This window comes from Eucyclogobius newberryi, unplaced genomic scaffold (assembly GCF_026437365.1).
Source record: "Eucyclogobius newberryi isolate DKJ021-1_F unplaced genomic scaffold, fEucNew1.0.hap1 SCAF_6, whole genome shotgun sequence".
NCBI classification, from domain to species: Eukaryota; Metazoa; Chordata; class Actinopteri; order Gobiiformes; family Gobiidae; genus Eucyclogobius; species Eucyclogobius newberryi.
The window spans coordinates 3,790,581-3,804,282 of NW_027316278.1; the positions used below are offsets into that span (position 1 = coordinate 3,790,581).

Sequence of the window (13,702 nt, forward strand, 5' to 3'; positions counted from 1 at the left end):
CTTCCTCTCCTCCTCTTCCTCTCCTCCTCTTTTCTTCCTCTCCTCCTCCTCTTCTCCTCTTCCTCTCCCCCTCCTCTTCCTCTCTTCTCCTCCTCCTCCTCCTCTTCCTCTCCTCCTCCTCCTCTCCTCCTCCTCCTCCTCCTCTCCTCTTCCTCCTCTCCTCCATCACATCTCCTGCTCTCCTCTTCCTCTCCTCCTCCTTTCCTCCTCTCCACCTCCTCTCCTCCTCCTCCTTCTCTCCTTCTCTCCTCTTCCTCTCCTCCTCCTCCTCTCCTCTCCACTTCCTCTCCTCCTCCTTTCCTCCTCTCCTCATTTTCCTCCTCTCCTCCTCCTCTCCTTCTCTCCTCTTCCTCCTCCTCTTCCTCTCATCCTCTTCCTCTCCTCCTCTTTTCTTCCTCTCCTCCTCCTCTTCTCCTCTTCCTCTTCCTCTCCTCTCCTCCTCTCTTTCTCTCCTCCTCCTCTCCTCCTCCTCTTCTCCTCTTCCTCTCCTCCTCTCTTCCTCTCCTCTTCCTCTCCTCCTCTCCTCCTCTTCCTCTCCACTTCCTCTCCTCCTCCTCCTCCTCTCCTCCTCTCTTCCTCCTCTCCTCCTCTCCTCTTCCTCTTCTCTTCCTCTCCTCCTCCTCCCTCCTCCTCCTTCTCCTCTCCTCCTCCTCCTCCTCCTCCTGACGCACCTCTTGAACATGGGGCCGGTCCTCCAGATGTTGGTGTTCCCCACACAGCCTGTAGGGGGCTCTGTGATGTTCTCCTTCTCAAACAGCTCCTGCAGTGACTGGGCCACGACCCCGACGGCGTCCGAGATGTGAGCCGACTCGTTCTTGCCGTTGATCAGCTGGAGTCCCAACAGGCCTGAGAGAGACCGAGGCGTCAGAGCCCGAACGCAGACCCAGCCCAGAGACAGGCCTGGCCCGGAGACAGGCCCGGCCCAGAGGCAGGCCCGGCCCGGAGGCAGGCCCGGCCCAGAGGCCCGAACGCAGGCCCGGCCCGGAGACAGGCCCGGCCCGGAGACAGGCCCGGCCCGGAGGCAGGCCCGGAGGCAGGCCCGGCCCAGAGGCCCGCAGACAGGCCCGGCCTGGACGCAGGCCCGGCCCAGAGTTCCGGAGACAGGCCCGGCCCGGACGCAGGCCCGGCCCAGACGCAGGCCCGGCCACAGACCCGAGACAGTCCCACTAAAACTGAGACTCACATTTGGGTTTGACCACATCTAGGCGTGGCTAAAGGGCGTGGCTAAAGGGCGTGGCTAAAGACTAGGCGTGGCTAGAGAAGTCAAAATGATGCCGACACTTTCATTTAGGGACCATATATCGATTGCTAATTCAGTTTATGTTAGCCTAAACTAGCATCCACCGCTAATATTGCTAATGTGACTGGATCTGAAGGAAACACTCAGACCAGGAAGTACTTTATAAAGTACTTTATAAAGTACTTTATAAAGTACTTTATAAAGTACTTTACAAACACTGACAAACACTTGATAAGTCCTGCTTTGGTCCCGAGACAAAAGTGTGAACGTGATTAAGAATATTTGACCCTGATCGAGTAGTTTTGACTTTTGCAGTGCAACAATCTGCCCAAAAATGTCAAAGTCAAAGCTCCTCAAACTGAGATGAAATACTCCAAATAATCAAGTCATTTTAACTTAAATAGTCATAATAAAAGTCTTTGAATCCCGAGGCAAAAAAAAACAACACATCTGCACCAAATAAAATGACTTGAATTCAAACGATTCGAGACGTTTTGACCATTTTAGATCCATTTCATGACCTTCTAAACGTGGAGGCTCTGCAACTCAAACTAAACCTCAACTTCCTCTGTCAGAGTTTCAAAATAAAGGACAAACCGGCCGTGACACAGACGGATCAGTCCAGCTGCTGTCGAGGTCTTTCACTCAAAACTATCATAAACGGTCCAAAAGTAACATTTTAATTTAACTGGAAACACCAGAAACACTGAAACATGTCAGTGATTTCTCCTTTTAGTCTGAACAGTTTGTTTCATCTGAATTCAAGTCATTTCAGATGTTTCCTTTTTGCAGTGAAGTCTCTCTCTCTCTCTTTAAATAAGTCGTCTTAATTAAAACCAAACCCGACTTAATTAAACATCACTTCAGGCGTAATAAAAGAGTTCAGTGGAAGTCTCTTGGGGATGTGCTCAGAGCAGTGCATGCTGGGAGATCCTCAGCTGCTAGTCTCAGGAAAAGAGGCGGCGACCAGAGTCCGGACCGGGACTAGAACCGGGACAAAACCAGAGTTCGGTCCGGGACCAGGTCTGGACCAGGTCTGTACCGGGTCTGGACCAGGTCTAGTCCGGCCTGAGCCTCGAGGAGAGGTTCTGAACAGCAGCAGAAAGAGTCTCTGCTGTCCCCGGTCCACACGGCACCACCGTTAGCCCCGCTAGCCCCGTTAGCACAGCTAGCACGGTTAGCATCACACCCACTTCCGGTCTACTCTGAACTTACTCTATAAAACTGTGTCAACGTCGAGCTACCGACAGAACACGTGCTAAAGCTAATGGCGGTTATAAACAAGCTAGAGATGCTAACAGAGCTAACGGCAGAACACGGGCAAACGCTAATGGCGGTTACAAACAAGCTAGAGATGCTAACAGAGCTAACGGCAGAACACGGGTAAAGTTAATGGCGTTTAGAATCAAGCTAGAGATGCTAACAGAGCTAACAGAGCTAACAACAGAACACGAGCTAACGCTAATGGCGGTTATAAACAAGCTAGAGATGCTAACAGAGCTAACAACAGAACACGGGTAAAGCTAATGGCGGTGACAAACAAGCTAGAGATGCTAACAGAGCTAACGGCTGGTGTTTTATGAAACCGAGCCACATCAGAGACGGTTCCTCTGAAGGTCAAAGGTCGCACAGAGGCTCCAGGCCGAGGAACAGCGTCAGAACAAACCCAATGTTTAACCGTCAGCTGCTGATGAACAAACGCCTGGCGCTCGTTTAGGTTTCTCTAACGAGCCTGTTTCAGATCATTTAACACTTCACCTGCAGAAAGTGACTCAGAGTTTTACTTTTAAACTTCTCTTTTAAACAGAAGATTTCAGTTATTTCAGTGATTATTTCAGTTTAACACGGATAAACAAAACTTCCTATTTATTTCATGAATAATAAAGTCTGATCCTCTAAGTTTTTATTGCCTCATGATTTTGACCAAAGAAGAAAAAACAACAAAGTGGAATCTGCTCCTTTTATTATTTCACACTTCATCCTTAGATTTGTCTGAAACTGCCCTGGCGTCTGTGTTTCCCTAAAATGCAGTTTTTCGTGTGGAATAGTGGGTTTAAATTGGGTTTCATCTGAACTGTTCCTCCGCCGTCCTCAGACTGAACAGCTGAGCGTCGCTGCGTAGAAATAATCAGTCATTTAAAAAAAGGGAGATTAAGCTAGAGTTTAAAAATGACATATTATTTTTTTCAGTGACGTATGGTGGAGGTCAGAACTGAGACAAAGAGGGCGGGGCACACGGCCAGAGACCAGAGTCAATATAGAACGATACTAGATCGTTCTTTTTGCCTAAATTGTAAATATTTAAGTCTCAATTTAACTTAAACTTTAATCCATCTAAAAAGTGTCACAAAATGTCAAAAATATGAATAAAGCCAAACAAAAACTCGACTTAAACAAACTCCTAGATTTCCGTCTCTGGCCGAGTGACCCCTGCAGTGACCCCTGCAGATCCCGCTGTGGGCGGGGTTTCTCTTAAATAAATGGGACACAGCGTCAGGCAGGAAACAGTAAACAGTAAACAGGAAGCAGGAAGCAGCGGCGGCGTCTTACCAGATTCGCTCAGACACGAGTCACGTTTACCGGCGAATACAGCTACGACCAAATCCCGCCCAAAACCACACCCAAAATCCCACCCGGACCCAGAGATGCCCCGCCCCACCTGCCAGGTCACATGTTCTCCACATGAACAGGGCTTGGCCCGCACTTTGAGAATCATTAGCCTTAGCGGACAGAGCTACACCGTTAGCCTTAGCCTTAGCGCTACGCTGTTAGCCTTAGCGGACAGCGCGACGCTGTTAGCCTTAGCGCTACGCCGTTAGCCTTAGCGGACAGCGCTACGCTGTTAGCCTTAGCGGACAGAGCTACGCCGTTAGCCTTAGCAAACAGCGCTACGCCGTTAGCCTTGGCAAACATCACGACGCTGTTAGCCTTAGCTACAGATTTTTACCAAATGTTTGTTTTGGATACATTATTTCACAGTCACGCTCATATCAGGGTTAGCTTTAGCTTTATAAATCATTCAGTTTGTTAAAATGAGAGCTTTGCGACGACTCTGGACCAAATGCTAACTCATTAGCTTCGACTCGCTCTGATTGGCTCATTGTGCATTGGTTGGAGTTGCAAACTAGCCGCTAAAACTGTTAGCTTCGATTGGCTCGGATTGACTGGATCTGGACGTGAGGTTTAATCGTTTATCGTCCCTGTTCATATGGAGGATTTTCAATGTACCCACGACGTATTCTACAGGCTCCACCCGTTTACCCCATAGACCGGCCCTTTCTCCCCCCGAGCCCCGCCCCTTCCCTCAAAGCCCCTCCCCCTGAGCACAGCGGCGGAGGACACACACTAAAATGAAACAAACAAAAAGATGTTAGACACAGTTAAGCCACAGTTACAACGAGCAGAAGAAAAAGAAACGGTTGGAACCTTTAAACGCTCGCCAGCGCCACCTCCAGGGTTTAAACGTTCAACCGTGCAATAGTAAAACAGAGAAGAACACACAGGGACGCTAACCACAAGCTAACCAGAAGCTAACGGCTAACCAGGATTAGCTTCGATTGAGTTGAATGGAAGCGGCGCTGTTTCCATCCAGCCACTTTTTTAATGAACTTTTGGTTGATTTCAAAATAATTTTAATTGTTGTTATGTTTATTATTTTGTATCATGTCAAAATTATTCACTGAAGAACAATTAGATGTGTAATAAGTCGATTTTTCAACATATTTTTTTAATGCCAACCTTTTACATTGATTATAGTTCATGTCTTAATTGATTATAATGAACACATAATAAATACGTTTCTGCAACGTATTTTTTTACAGTGCAGTAAAGCTAAAAACAAATAGCATGCTAACAGCGCACTGTGGTCTCATTTTAATCCCAAGAGCTGCTTTTACACACAATCTTTTTTTTTATGGTTTTTGGTCATTTCAGCTTTATTAAAACAAACATGTTCATAACTTAGTGGCTTTTTTTCGTGGCAGAACAAAATGAATATACATTATTATTGTGAGGGCCAAACCTAATTTGTCTCGTATTTAAATTGATTTTTGGAAAGTTACTTTAGATTAAAATGTCTTTAATTCACATGTTTTAAGGGAAATGCACCGACTTGGAACAACTGCCGTCATTTCACTACAAATCACTGTCAAACCGTCTGAATAATGAAATAAAAAACGTAACAGAGAACGAAGAAACAGTAAATCGAGGTTAATTTAGACTGAATGAGAAAAACGCCTTTTTAATGTATATTAATTTTATTTAATGTATTCATTTGAACACCAATCAGCGCTGTGAGTCATTGTGCTTTTTACTTCATAATTTCTGACTTCATATGTTAGCCTTAGCGGACAGAGCTACGCCGTTAGCCTTAGCAAACAGCGCTACGCCGTTAGCCTTGGCAAACACAAAGGTTTAACTTTAAACGTGCCCCATTTCCTGCCTGTGCAATATTTACATATTTTACTTCATATGAATCAAAGCTAATGCTAATCTTAATCATGCTAATGCTAATGCTAGTCTTGTGTTTAGTGTCAAGTTTGATATGTCTAATATTGGGATAGTTTGTGGTTTACTGCTGGATGGGATCAGTCCGCACACACACCGGTTCACACTGGTTCACACTGGTCCCGACCGACTCGGAGCGGTCTGGTTCCGTCCTCACCGTCTGGCGCCTCCTGCAGGGCCTTCCCCGTCATCTCTCGCTCCCCCACGAGCCACACGTAGCCGGCGCCGGTCATGTTGAGCTGCCGCGCCGCCTTGTACACCGCCGCCGCCTCGTCCTCGCTGAGACGGGACACCCAGGACGAGACAATGAACCAGACAGAGGGGAGTGTCACGATGGTCCAGAGGGGGGAGTGTCACGATGGTCCAGAGGGGGGAGTGTCACGATGGTCCGGGTCCAGAGGGGGGAGTGTCACGATGGTCCAGAGGGGGGAGTGTCACGATGGTCCAGAGGGGGGAGTGTCACGATGGTCCAGAGGGGGGAGTGTCACGATGGTCCAGAGGGGGGAGTGTCACGATGGGTCGGGTCCAGAGGGAGTGTCACGATGGTCCGGAGGGGGGAGTGTCACAATGGTTCAGAGGGGGGAGTGTCACGATGGTCCGGGTCCGGAGGGGGGGAGTGTCACGATGAGTCTGGTCCAGAGAGGGGAGTGTCACGATGGTCCAGAGGGGGGAGTGTCACGATGGTCCGGGTCCGGAGGGGGGGAGTGTCACGATGAGTCTGGTCCAGAGAGGGGAGTGTCACGATGGTCCAGAGGGGGGAGTGTCACGATGAGTCCGGTCCAGACACATGTGAGCGCCCCCTGGAGGACGTGGCTCTGACCTCACCTCGCAGACAGAATGATGACCCTCGCCTCCAGGTCCTTGGCCTCCAGCAGCAGCGACGTCAGGTTGGTGTCCGGGCTGAAGAGCAGCACCTTCTCTGCCTGATCCACAGCACGTCAATACCACACAACAGTCATAGAACAAGCCTCCGTTAGCGTTAGCTCGGCAGGTCGCCCCCCCCACTTCCTCCCTTAGACCCCGCCCCCAGTGTCAGCCGCGACCATGCTGCCTCCCGCCGCCGAGAGGGCCGAGAAAAACGCCGCTCAAATCAAAGAAACAAAGCCCAAAAAGGAGAGGGAGGTGGTGGCAACATGCAACGGGCGCTGTCAATCAAACCAACGACCAATCAGGGACGTGCATTAGGGCAAAGGGGGAGGGGCCTAAAAGGGAGGCAGTGTCCGCAGATCCAAACCGCTGTCTGTAACATGCAGCCGCCATAGACAGAAGTCCCGCCTCCGTCAGGGCGAGGCCGAGGAAGGGCGGAGGAGTGGAAGAGGAGCGGGAGGCGGAGCCGAACGAGTCGCATCACAGAGACCAACATCCGAGGTCCGACAGAGACACTTCTGCCCTGAAGACATGATTCACCTCGGCCCCCGTCCTGCAGGGGCCGGACCCTAATCCTAACTCAGACCGGGGTCGAGGCGCGAGATTTCAACTGATTGGCCTTTGAGAGAATGATGGATGCAGTCAGCAGCCGAGGAAACGCCCACTGATGGACGTCTGTGGGAGGGGGAAACGCCCTCTGATGGACGTCTGTGGGAGGGGGAAACGCCCTCTGATGGACGTCTGTGGGAGTGGGAAACGCCCTCTGATGGACGTCTGTGGGAGGGGGAAACGCCCTCTGATGGACGTCTGTGGGAGGGGGAAACGCCCACTGATGGACGTCTCTTCTCTTCGCCTTCATAGACGTGGGTTTAGTGAGACTCTTCGCCTTCATAGACGTAGGTTTAGTGACACTCTTCGCCTTCATAGACGTAGGTTTAGTGACACTCTTCGCCTTCATAGACGTAGGTTTAGTGACACTCTTCGCCTTCATAGACGTAGGTTTAGTAACACTCTTCGCCTTCATAGACGTAGGTTTAGTGACACTCTTCGCCTTCATAGACGTAGGTTTAGAGACACTCTTCGCCTTCATAGACGTAGGTTTAGTGACACTCTTCGCCTTCATAGACGTAGGTTTAGAGACACTCTTCGCCTTCATAGACGTAGGTTTAGTGACACTCTTCGCCTTCATAGACGTAGGTTTAGTAACACTCTTCGCCTTCATAGACGTAGGTTTAGTGACACTCTTCGCCTTCATAGACGTAGGTTTAGAGACACTCTTCGCCTTCATAGACGTAGGTTTAGTGACACTCTTCGCCTTCATAGACGTAGGTTTAGAGACACTCTTCGCCTTCATAGACGTAGGTTTAGAGACACTCTTCGCCTTCATAGACGTAGGTTTAGTGACACTCTTCGCCTTCATAGACGTAGGTTTAGAGACACTCTTCGCCTTCATAGACGTAGGTTTAGTGACACTCTTCGCCTTCATAGACGTAGGTTTAGTAACACTCTTCGCCTTCATAGACGTAGGTTTAGTGACACTCTTCGCCTTCATAGACGTAGGTTTAGAGACACTCTTCGCCTTCATAGACGTAGGTTTAGAGACACTCTTCGCCTTCATAGACGTAGGTTTAGTGACACTCTTCGCCTTCATAGACGTAGGTTTAGAGACACTCTTCGCCTTCATAGACGTAGGTTTAGTGACACTCTTCGCCTTCATAGACGTAGGTTTAGAGACACTCTTCGCCTTCATAGACGTAGGTTTAGAGACACTCTTCGCCTTCATAGACGTAGGTTTAGTGAGACTCTTCGCCTTCATAGACGTAGGTTTAGTGACACTCTTCGCCTTCATAGACGTAGGTTTAGAGACACTCTTCGCCTTCATAGACGTAGGTTTAGTGACACTCTTCGCCTTCATGGACGTAGGTTTAGTGACACTCTTCGCCTTCATAGACGTAGGTTTAGAGACACTCTTCGCCTTCATAGACGTAGGTTTAGTGACACTCTTCGCCTTCATAGACGTAGGTTTAGTGACACTCTTCGCCTTCATAGACGTAGGTTTAGAGACACTCTTCGCCTTCATAGACGTAGGTTTAGTGACACTCTTCGCCTTCATAGACGTAGGTTTAGAGACACTCTTCGCCTTCATAGACGTAGGTTTAGTAACACTCTTCGCCTTCATAGACGTAGTTTTAGTGACACTCTTCGCCTTCATAGACGTAGGTTTAGTGACACTCTTCGCCTTCATAGACGTAGGTTTAGAGACACTCTTCGCCTTCATAGACGTAGGTTTAGTGACACTCTTCGCCTTCATAGACGTAGGTTTAGTGACACTCTTCGCCTTCATAGACGTAGGTTTAGAGACACTCTTCGCCTTCATAGACGTAGGTTTAGTGACACTCTTCGCCTTGATAGACGTAGGTTTAGAGACACTCTTCGCCTTCATAGACGTAGGTTTAGTAACACTCTTCGCCTTCATAGACGTAGGTTTAGTGACACTCTTCGCCTTCATAGACGTAGGTTTAGTGACACTCTTCGCCTTCATAGACGTAGGTTTAGAGACACTCTTCGCCTTCATAGACGTAGGTTTAGAGACACTCTTCGCCTTCATAGACGTAGTTTTAGTGACACTCTTCGCCTTCATAGACGTAGGTTTAGTGACACTCTTCGCCTTCATAGACGTAGGTTTAGAGACACTCTTCGCCTTCATAGACGTAGGTTTAGTGACACTCTTCGCCTTCATAGAGGTAGGTTTAGAGACACTCTTCGCCTTCATAGACGTAGGTTTAGTAACACTCTTCGCCTTCATAGACGTAGTTTTAGTGACACTCTTCGCCTTCATAGACGTAGGTTTAGTGACACTCTTCGCCTTCATAGACGTAGGTTTAGAGACACTCTTCGCCTTCATAGACGTAGGTTTAGTGACACTCTTCGCCTTCATAGACGTAGGTTTAGTGACACTCTTCGCCTTCATAGACGTAGGTTTAGAGACACTCTTCGCCTTCATAGACGTAGGTTTAGTGACACTCTTCGCCTTCATAGACGTAGGTTTAGAGACACTCTTCGCCTTCATAGACGTAGGTTTAGTAACACTCTTCGCCTTCATAGACGTAGGTTTAGTGACACTCTTCGCCTTCATAGACGTAGGTTTAGTGACACTCTTCGCCTTCATAGACGTAGGTTTAGAGACACTCTTCGCCTTCATAGACGTAGGTTTAGAGACACTCTTCGCCTTCATAGACGTAGGTTTAGAGACACTCTTCGCCTTCATAGACGTAGGTTTAGTGAGACTCTTCGCCTTCATAGACGTAGGTTTAGTGTCCTGCAGACCTCACATTTATCTCTGTGATGAGAGATCGTTCCCTCTCGACTCAGCTCCAGGTCACGTCTCCGCCACAAACTCTGCCGGCCGAGTCCAAAGGAAGCGGGGCTTACCTTTCTATGAAAAAGGAAGTAGGAAGAAGGAAACAGGAAGTAGGGGAGGGGTTCAGGAAATGGCAGGGGGCGTCTCCTGTGAGCGACCCATTCCCGATGCAGGAAACCAATGGAACCAAAGCAAAAGGAGGGATGTGTCCGTCATGTGTCCGGTGGGCGGGACTAACGCGGCGTCTGCGCTACGATTGGGCGACGTGCAGCTCATGGAGCATGCAGAGGGTATACCTTGGGGGTCCTCCTGAAGTCAAAGTGCTGTAGGTCCGTTTGCTCAAAGTTCCTGTTTTTAGTCTGATGTGTGTGGCACAGAGAAAATACGACAGAGATATGCACAAAGTCAGAACACACATGAACTGAGCATGCTCAGAACAGCAGGGTCAGACGGGGTCGCACAGGGGTCACACAGAGGTCACACAGAGGTTAGACAGAGGTCACACAGAGGTCACACAGAGGTTAGACAGAGGTTAGACAGAGGTCACACAGAGGTCACACAGAGGTTAGACAGAGGTTAGACAGAAGTCACACAGAGGTCACACAGAGGTTAGACAGAGGTCACACAGAGGTCACACAGAGGTTAGACAGAGATTAGACAGAGGACAAATAAGACAGACTCAGCTCAGACTGGGTTTGCAAAGCGAGCTGTCCGTTGTGTTGCTTCTTCTCCAGTTCCACATTAATGGTTTCGACACAATCACATTTCATTTTCTGAATTTATTCCACCATCTGATAAAAAATAACTATCAAGTTCTGTGGAGGATAAAATATAAAACAAAACGCGATAACAAATTATAGGGATTCTGCCAAGTCCCTAAATCACACACTTTGTCAGAACCCGACGAACGCTTGATCCACTTCCTGTCAGTCCAAACTTCCAACAGCTTTACTCATATTTACATTTACCAAAGAAAATCCAGGCGGGATTTAAAATGGCGTGTTCCTGTGAGCAGAGCTTCCAGTGAACCAGGATCCGAAGCCAAAACTACAGCGTCTCAGCTTCACAAAGAGTCAGACATTTGTTTGTTCTCCAAAGGTTCAGAAGCAGATTCAGTTTGAAATGGGATCAACTTTAGTCTGGTGTTTCAGGGGAAATCAGCAGGAACGTTAAAGGGGAGTAGCAGTGTTGAGTGTGACTAATAAAAATAACTTGTTTAAAATCGTTGACACAATGAATCTTCACCAAAAAGGAGAATCCAGACTCTTCATGTTGTAAAACAAACAGATTCTTAGCTAAGTGTCTCAAAAAGTGTTGTATTCTCGAAATTGTCGGGGTTAAGATGGACCTGATATCAGAGAGCTACAGCCTGGTACAAAGAAGAGCTCAGGAGCCACTTCAGGGTTCAGGAGGAGCAGACTGCGCATGTTTCAAGTTGGCGTTGTCGGCAGGATCTCAAACACCTGGTTAATACGGACTGAGTAAAAAGAACAGGATTCAGTCTGAAACGGCTCTAAACGCAGCTTTGACATCAGTTCGATCAGAAACAAACTAAAAATAACATAATTCTGTCAAAGCAGAGTCTGATCAAGTGCGATGGCGGCTAAAAGCAGCAGAGGCTAAAATAAACACTCTCTTTATGTACGATCACTTCTGATGACAAGCGCGCTGCACAAAAAACCAAAAGCAGTCAAATACGTTTCAAACAGTTCTAAACCAGATTATACCAGGTTTAAATGAGGACTGAACCAGTTCTAATCCCCAGTTCTAGTCCTGACCGCACAGTGAGCGAGTCTGATTTTGAACAGAGGTGACATATCTGTGCTCTGTTTGCCGTTTACATCGCTGAGACACAGATCTCACCCCACACTGACCCCTCCCTCCCACAATCCCCTGCTTCCATAAACTATTGATTCGAGTTTTGACACTTGGACACACTTAACAAGGTCACGGCGATAGTTAGACACCGTTTTGTGGGTTTTTGTGCGGAAAACACCCGGACGATCTACAAGAATAGAGACTCCTGGTGGCAGCATCGCACCTTCTCTGCTCTGGGACAAAAAAGCCCCTCAGAGCACGCAGTGACCATCGGACTCTGAGTGAACGTGTGGAAGAACTGGAAGCGTCTATAGTCTTCGGACGCGGGTCTGAAAAATGAACTGACCGTCACGTCCAAGGCGGCGTCCGGTGTTTCCGGGTGTGGTCGATCTTTGTGCGATGGCAGGGCAGGTGGGGGGAGTGGCCTTGGTGTATTTGCTTTAGCCACAATTCATTTATCATCAATTTTTGCTGCTTTGTTTAAGTGCTTCTTCCGGATAATGAAATACATAGTCAAAATGCGAAATTCACGACGTCTCCGCGCTCAGACACTATAACACGTGACACAAATTAGCAGCCGTGATTGGACCGTCCCAGGTTTTTTTTACCCTTCTTCATAAACAGAACGTAGGAGGGACTGGGTTTTGTTCGGACGCTTTGACGCCGCTGTCTGACCGTTAGAGCGGTCAGGAGTGGTGACCCTCGGCCGGACGTGGCCTCCTTCGTGGAGCTGTAGACACCAGTCTGAGCTGAGTCCAGAACACTTTTCAATGGGAACATGAAGCGACAGAGACACAGGAGTGGACAGAGGCACAGATTCAAACACCAACCAATCATAGGCCAGCAGAGCTCAGCCACAGCTGCTCATTGGCTAGAGCGCTCTTAAAGGCACGGTAACGGTAAAACAAGAGAGAGCCGTGAAGAAAGCAGCGCGAGGAAAAGAAAAAGAGCCAAATGAAGATGACGCCCGAATGGTCACTGCAAAAAAGGAACATCACGTTTTGTGACGATGGCTTGAATTCAGAACGTTATCTTTGAGTTAATTATATTATTCAAGATTAGTTTTTTTAATCAAGCTGAATTTTGTACTAACGCGGTTGTTGACGCGTTTGTATTTGGCAGCGTCGCGTAGACATTTAATCTGTGGTGAAAACTGAGGCTTTTGCAGCTTCGCCTGAATTTAAAAAACTCGCGGTTGGAGAGATCGTGTCGTGGAGTTGGCTGGAAGACGCCAACTCCACGTGGGTCCGTCCCGTGGGTTCGTCCCGTGGGTTCGTCCCGTGGGTCCGTCCCGTGGGTCCGTCCCGTGGGTTCGTCCCGTGGGTTCGTCCCGTGGGTTCGTCCCGTGGGTTCGTCCCGTGGGTTTGTCCCGTGGGTCCGTCCCGCGGGTTCGTCCCGTAGGTTCGTCTCGTGGGTTCGTCCCGTGGGTCCGTCCCGTGGGTCCGTCCCGCGGGTTCGTCTCGTGGGTTCGTCCCGTGGGTCTGTCCCGTGGGTTCGTCCCGTGGGTTCGTCCCGTGGGTTCGTCCCGTGGGTTTGTCCCGTGGGTTCGTCTCGTGGGTTCGTCCCGTGGGTCCGTCCCGTGGGTTTGTCCCGTGGGTTCGTCCCGTGGGTTCGTCCCGTGGGTTCGTCCCGTGGGTTCGTCCCGTGGGTTCGACCCGTGGGTCCGTCTTGTGGGACCGTTTGCCGAATGCCTGACCAGCCACGACCACACGCTTTGACAAAACGCCCGTTGGAAAAATAAACGATAAACTACATTAAACCAATAAATGACACAAACATAACACAAATCCTCTTCAACATAATATTATATTTGTTTAGAAAGTAACTCATCGCCAAGTTCCGCCCCTGAAACACTCAACTTTCGGGGCTTCTCAGAACGACTAACAAAGGACGAGAAGTGGAGCGGATTT

The 13,702-nt window shown here is 48.8% G+C and overlaps 1 protein-coding gene across 3 annotated transcripts in view; it reads right to left on the reverse strand.

Annotated features, from left to right (window-relative positions):
* grin1b (glutamate receptor, ionotropic, N-methyl D-aspartate 1b) overlaps positions 1-13,702 on the reverse strand; it is a 69,831-nt gene that overhangs the window by 53,189 nt on the left and 2,940 nt on the right. For 2 of the 3 annotated variants that reach the window (XM_072433599.1, XM_072433597.1), the window contains exons 4-7: positions 10,271-10,333; positions 6,572-6,669; positions 5,904-6,025; positions 672-846 (exon numbers count right to left, since the gene is read on the reverse strand). In XM_072433599.1, the coding sequence (XP_072289700.1) occupies positions 672-846; positions 5,904-6,025; positions 6,572-6,669; positions 10,271-10,333 (458 nt within the window). The remainder of the gene's footprint in view (positions 1-671; positions 847-5,903; positions 6,026-6,571; positions 6,670-10,270; positions 10,334-13,702) is intronic. The other variant, XM_072433598.1, reaches the window with a different exon arrangement.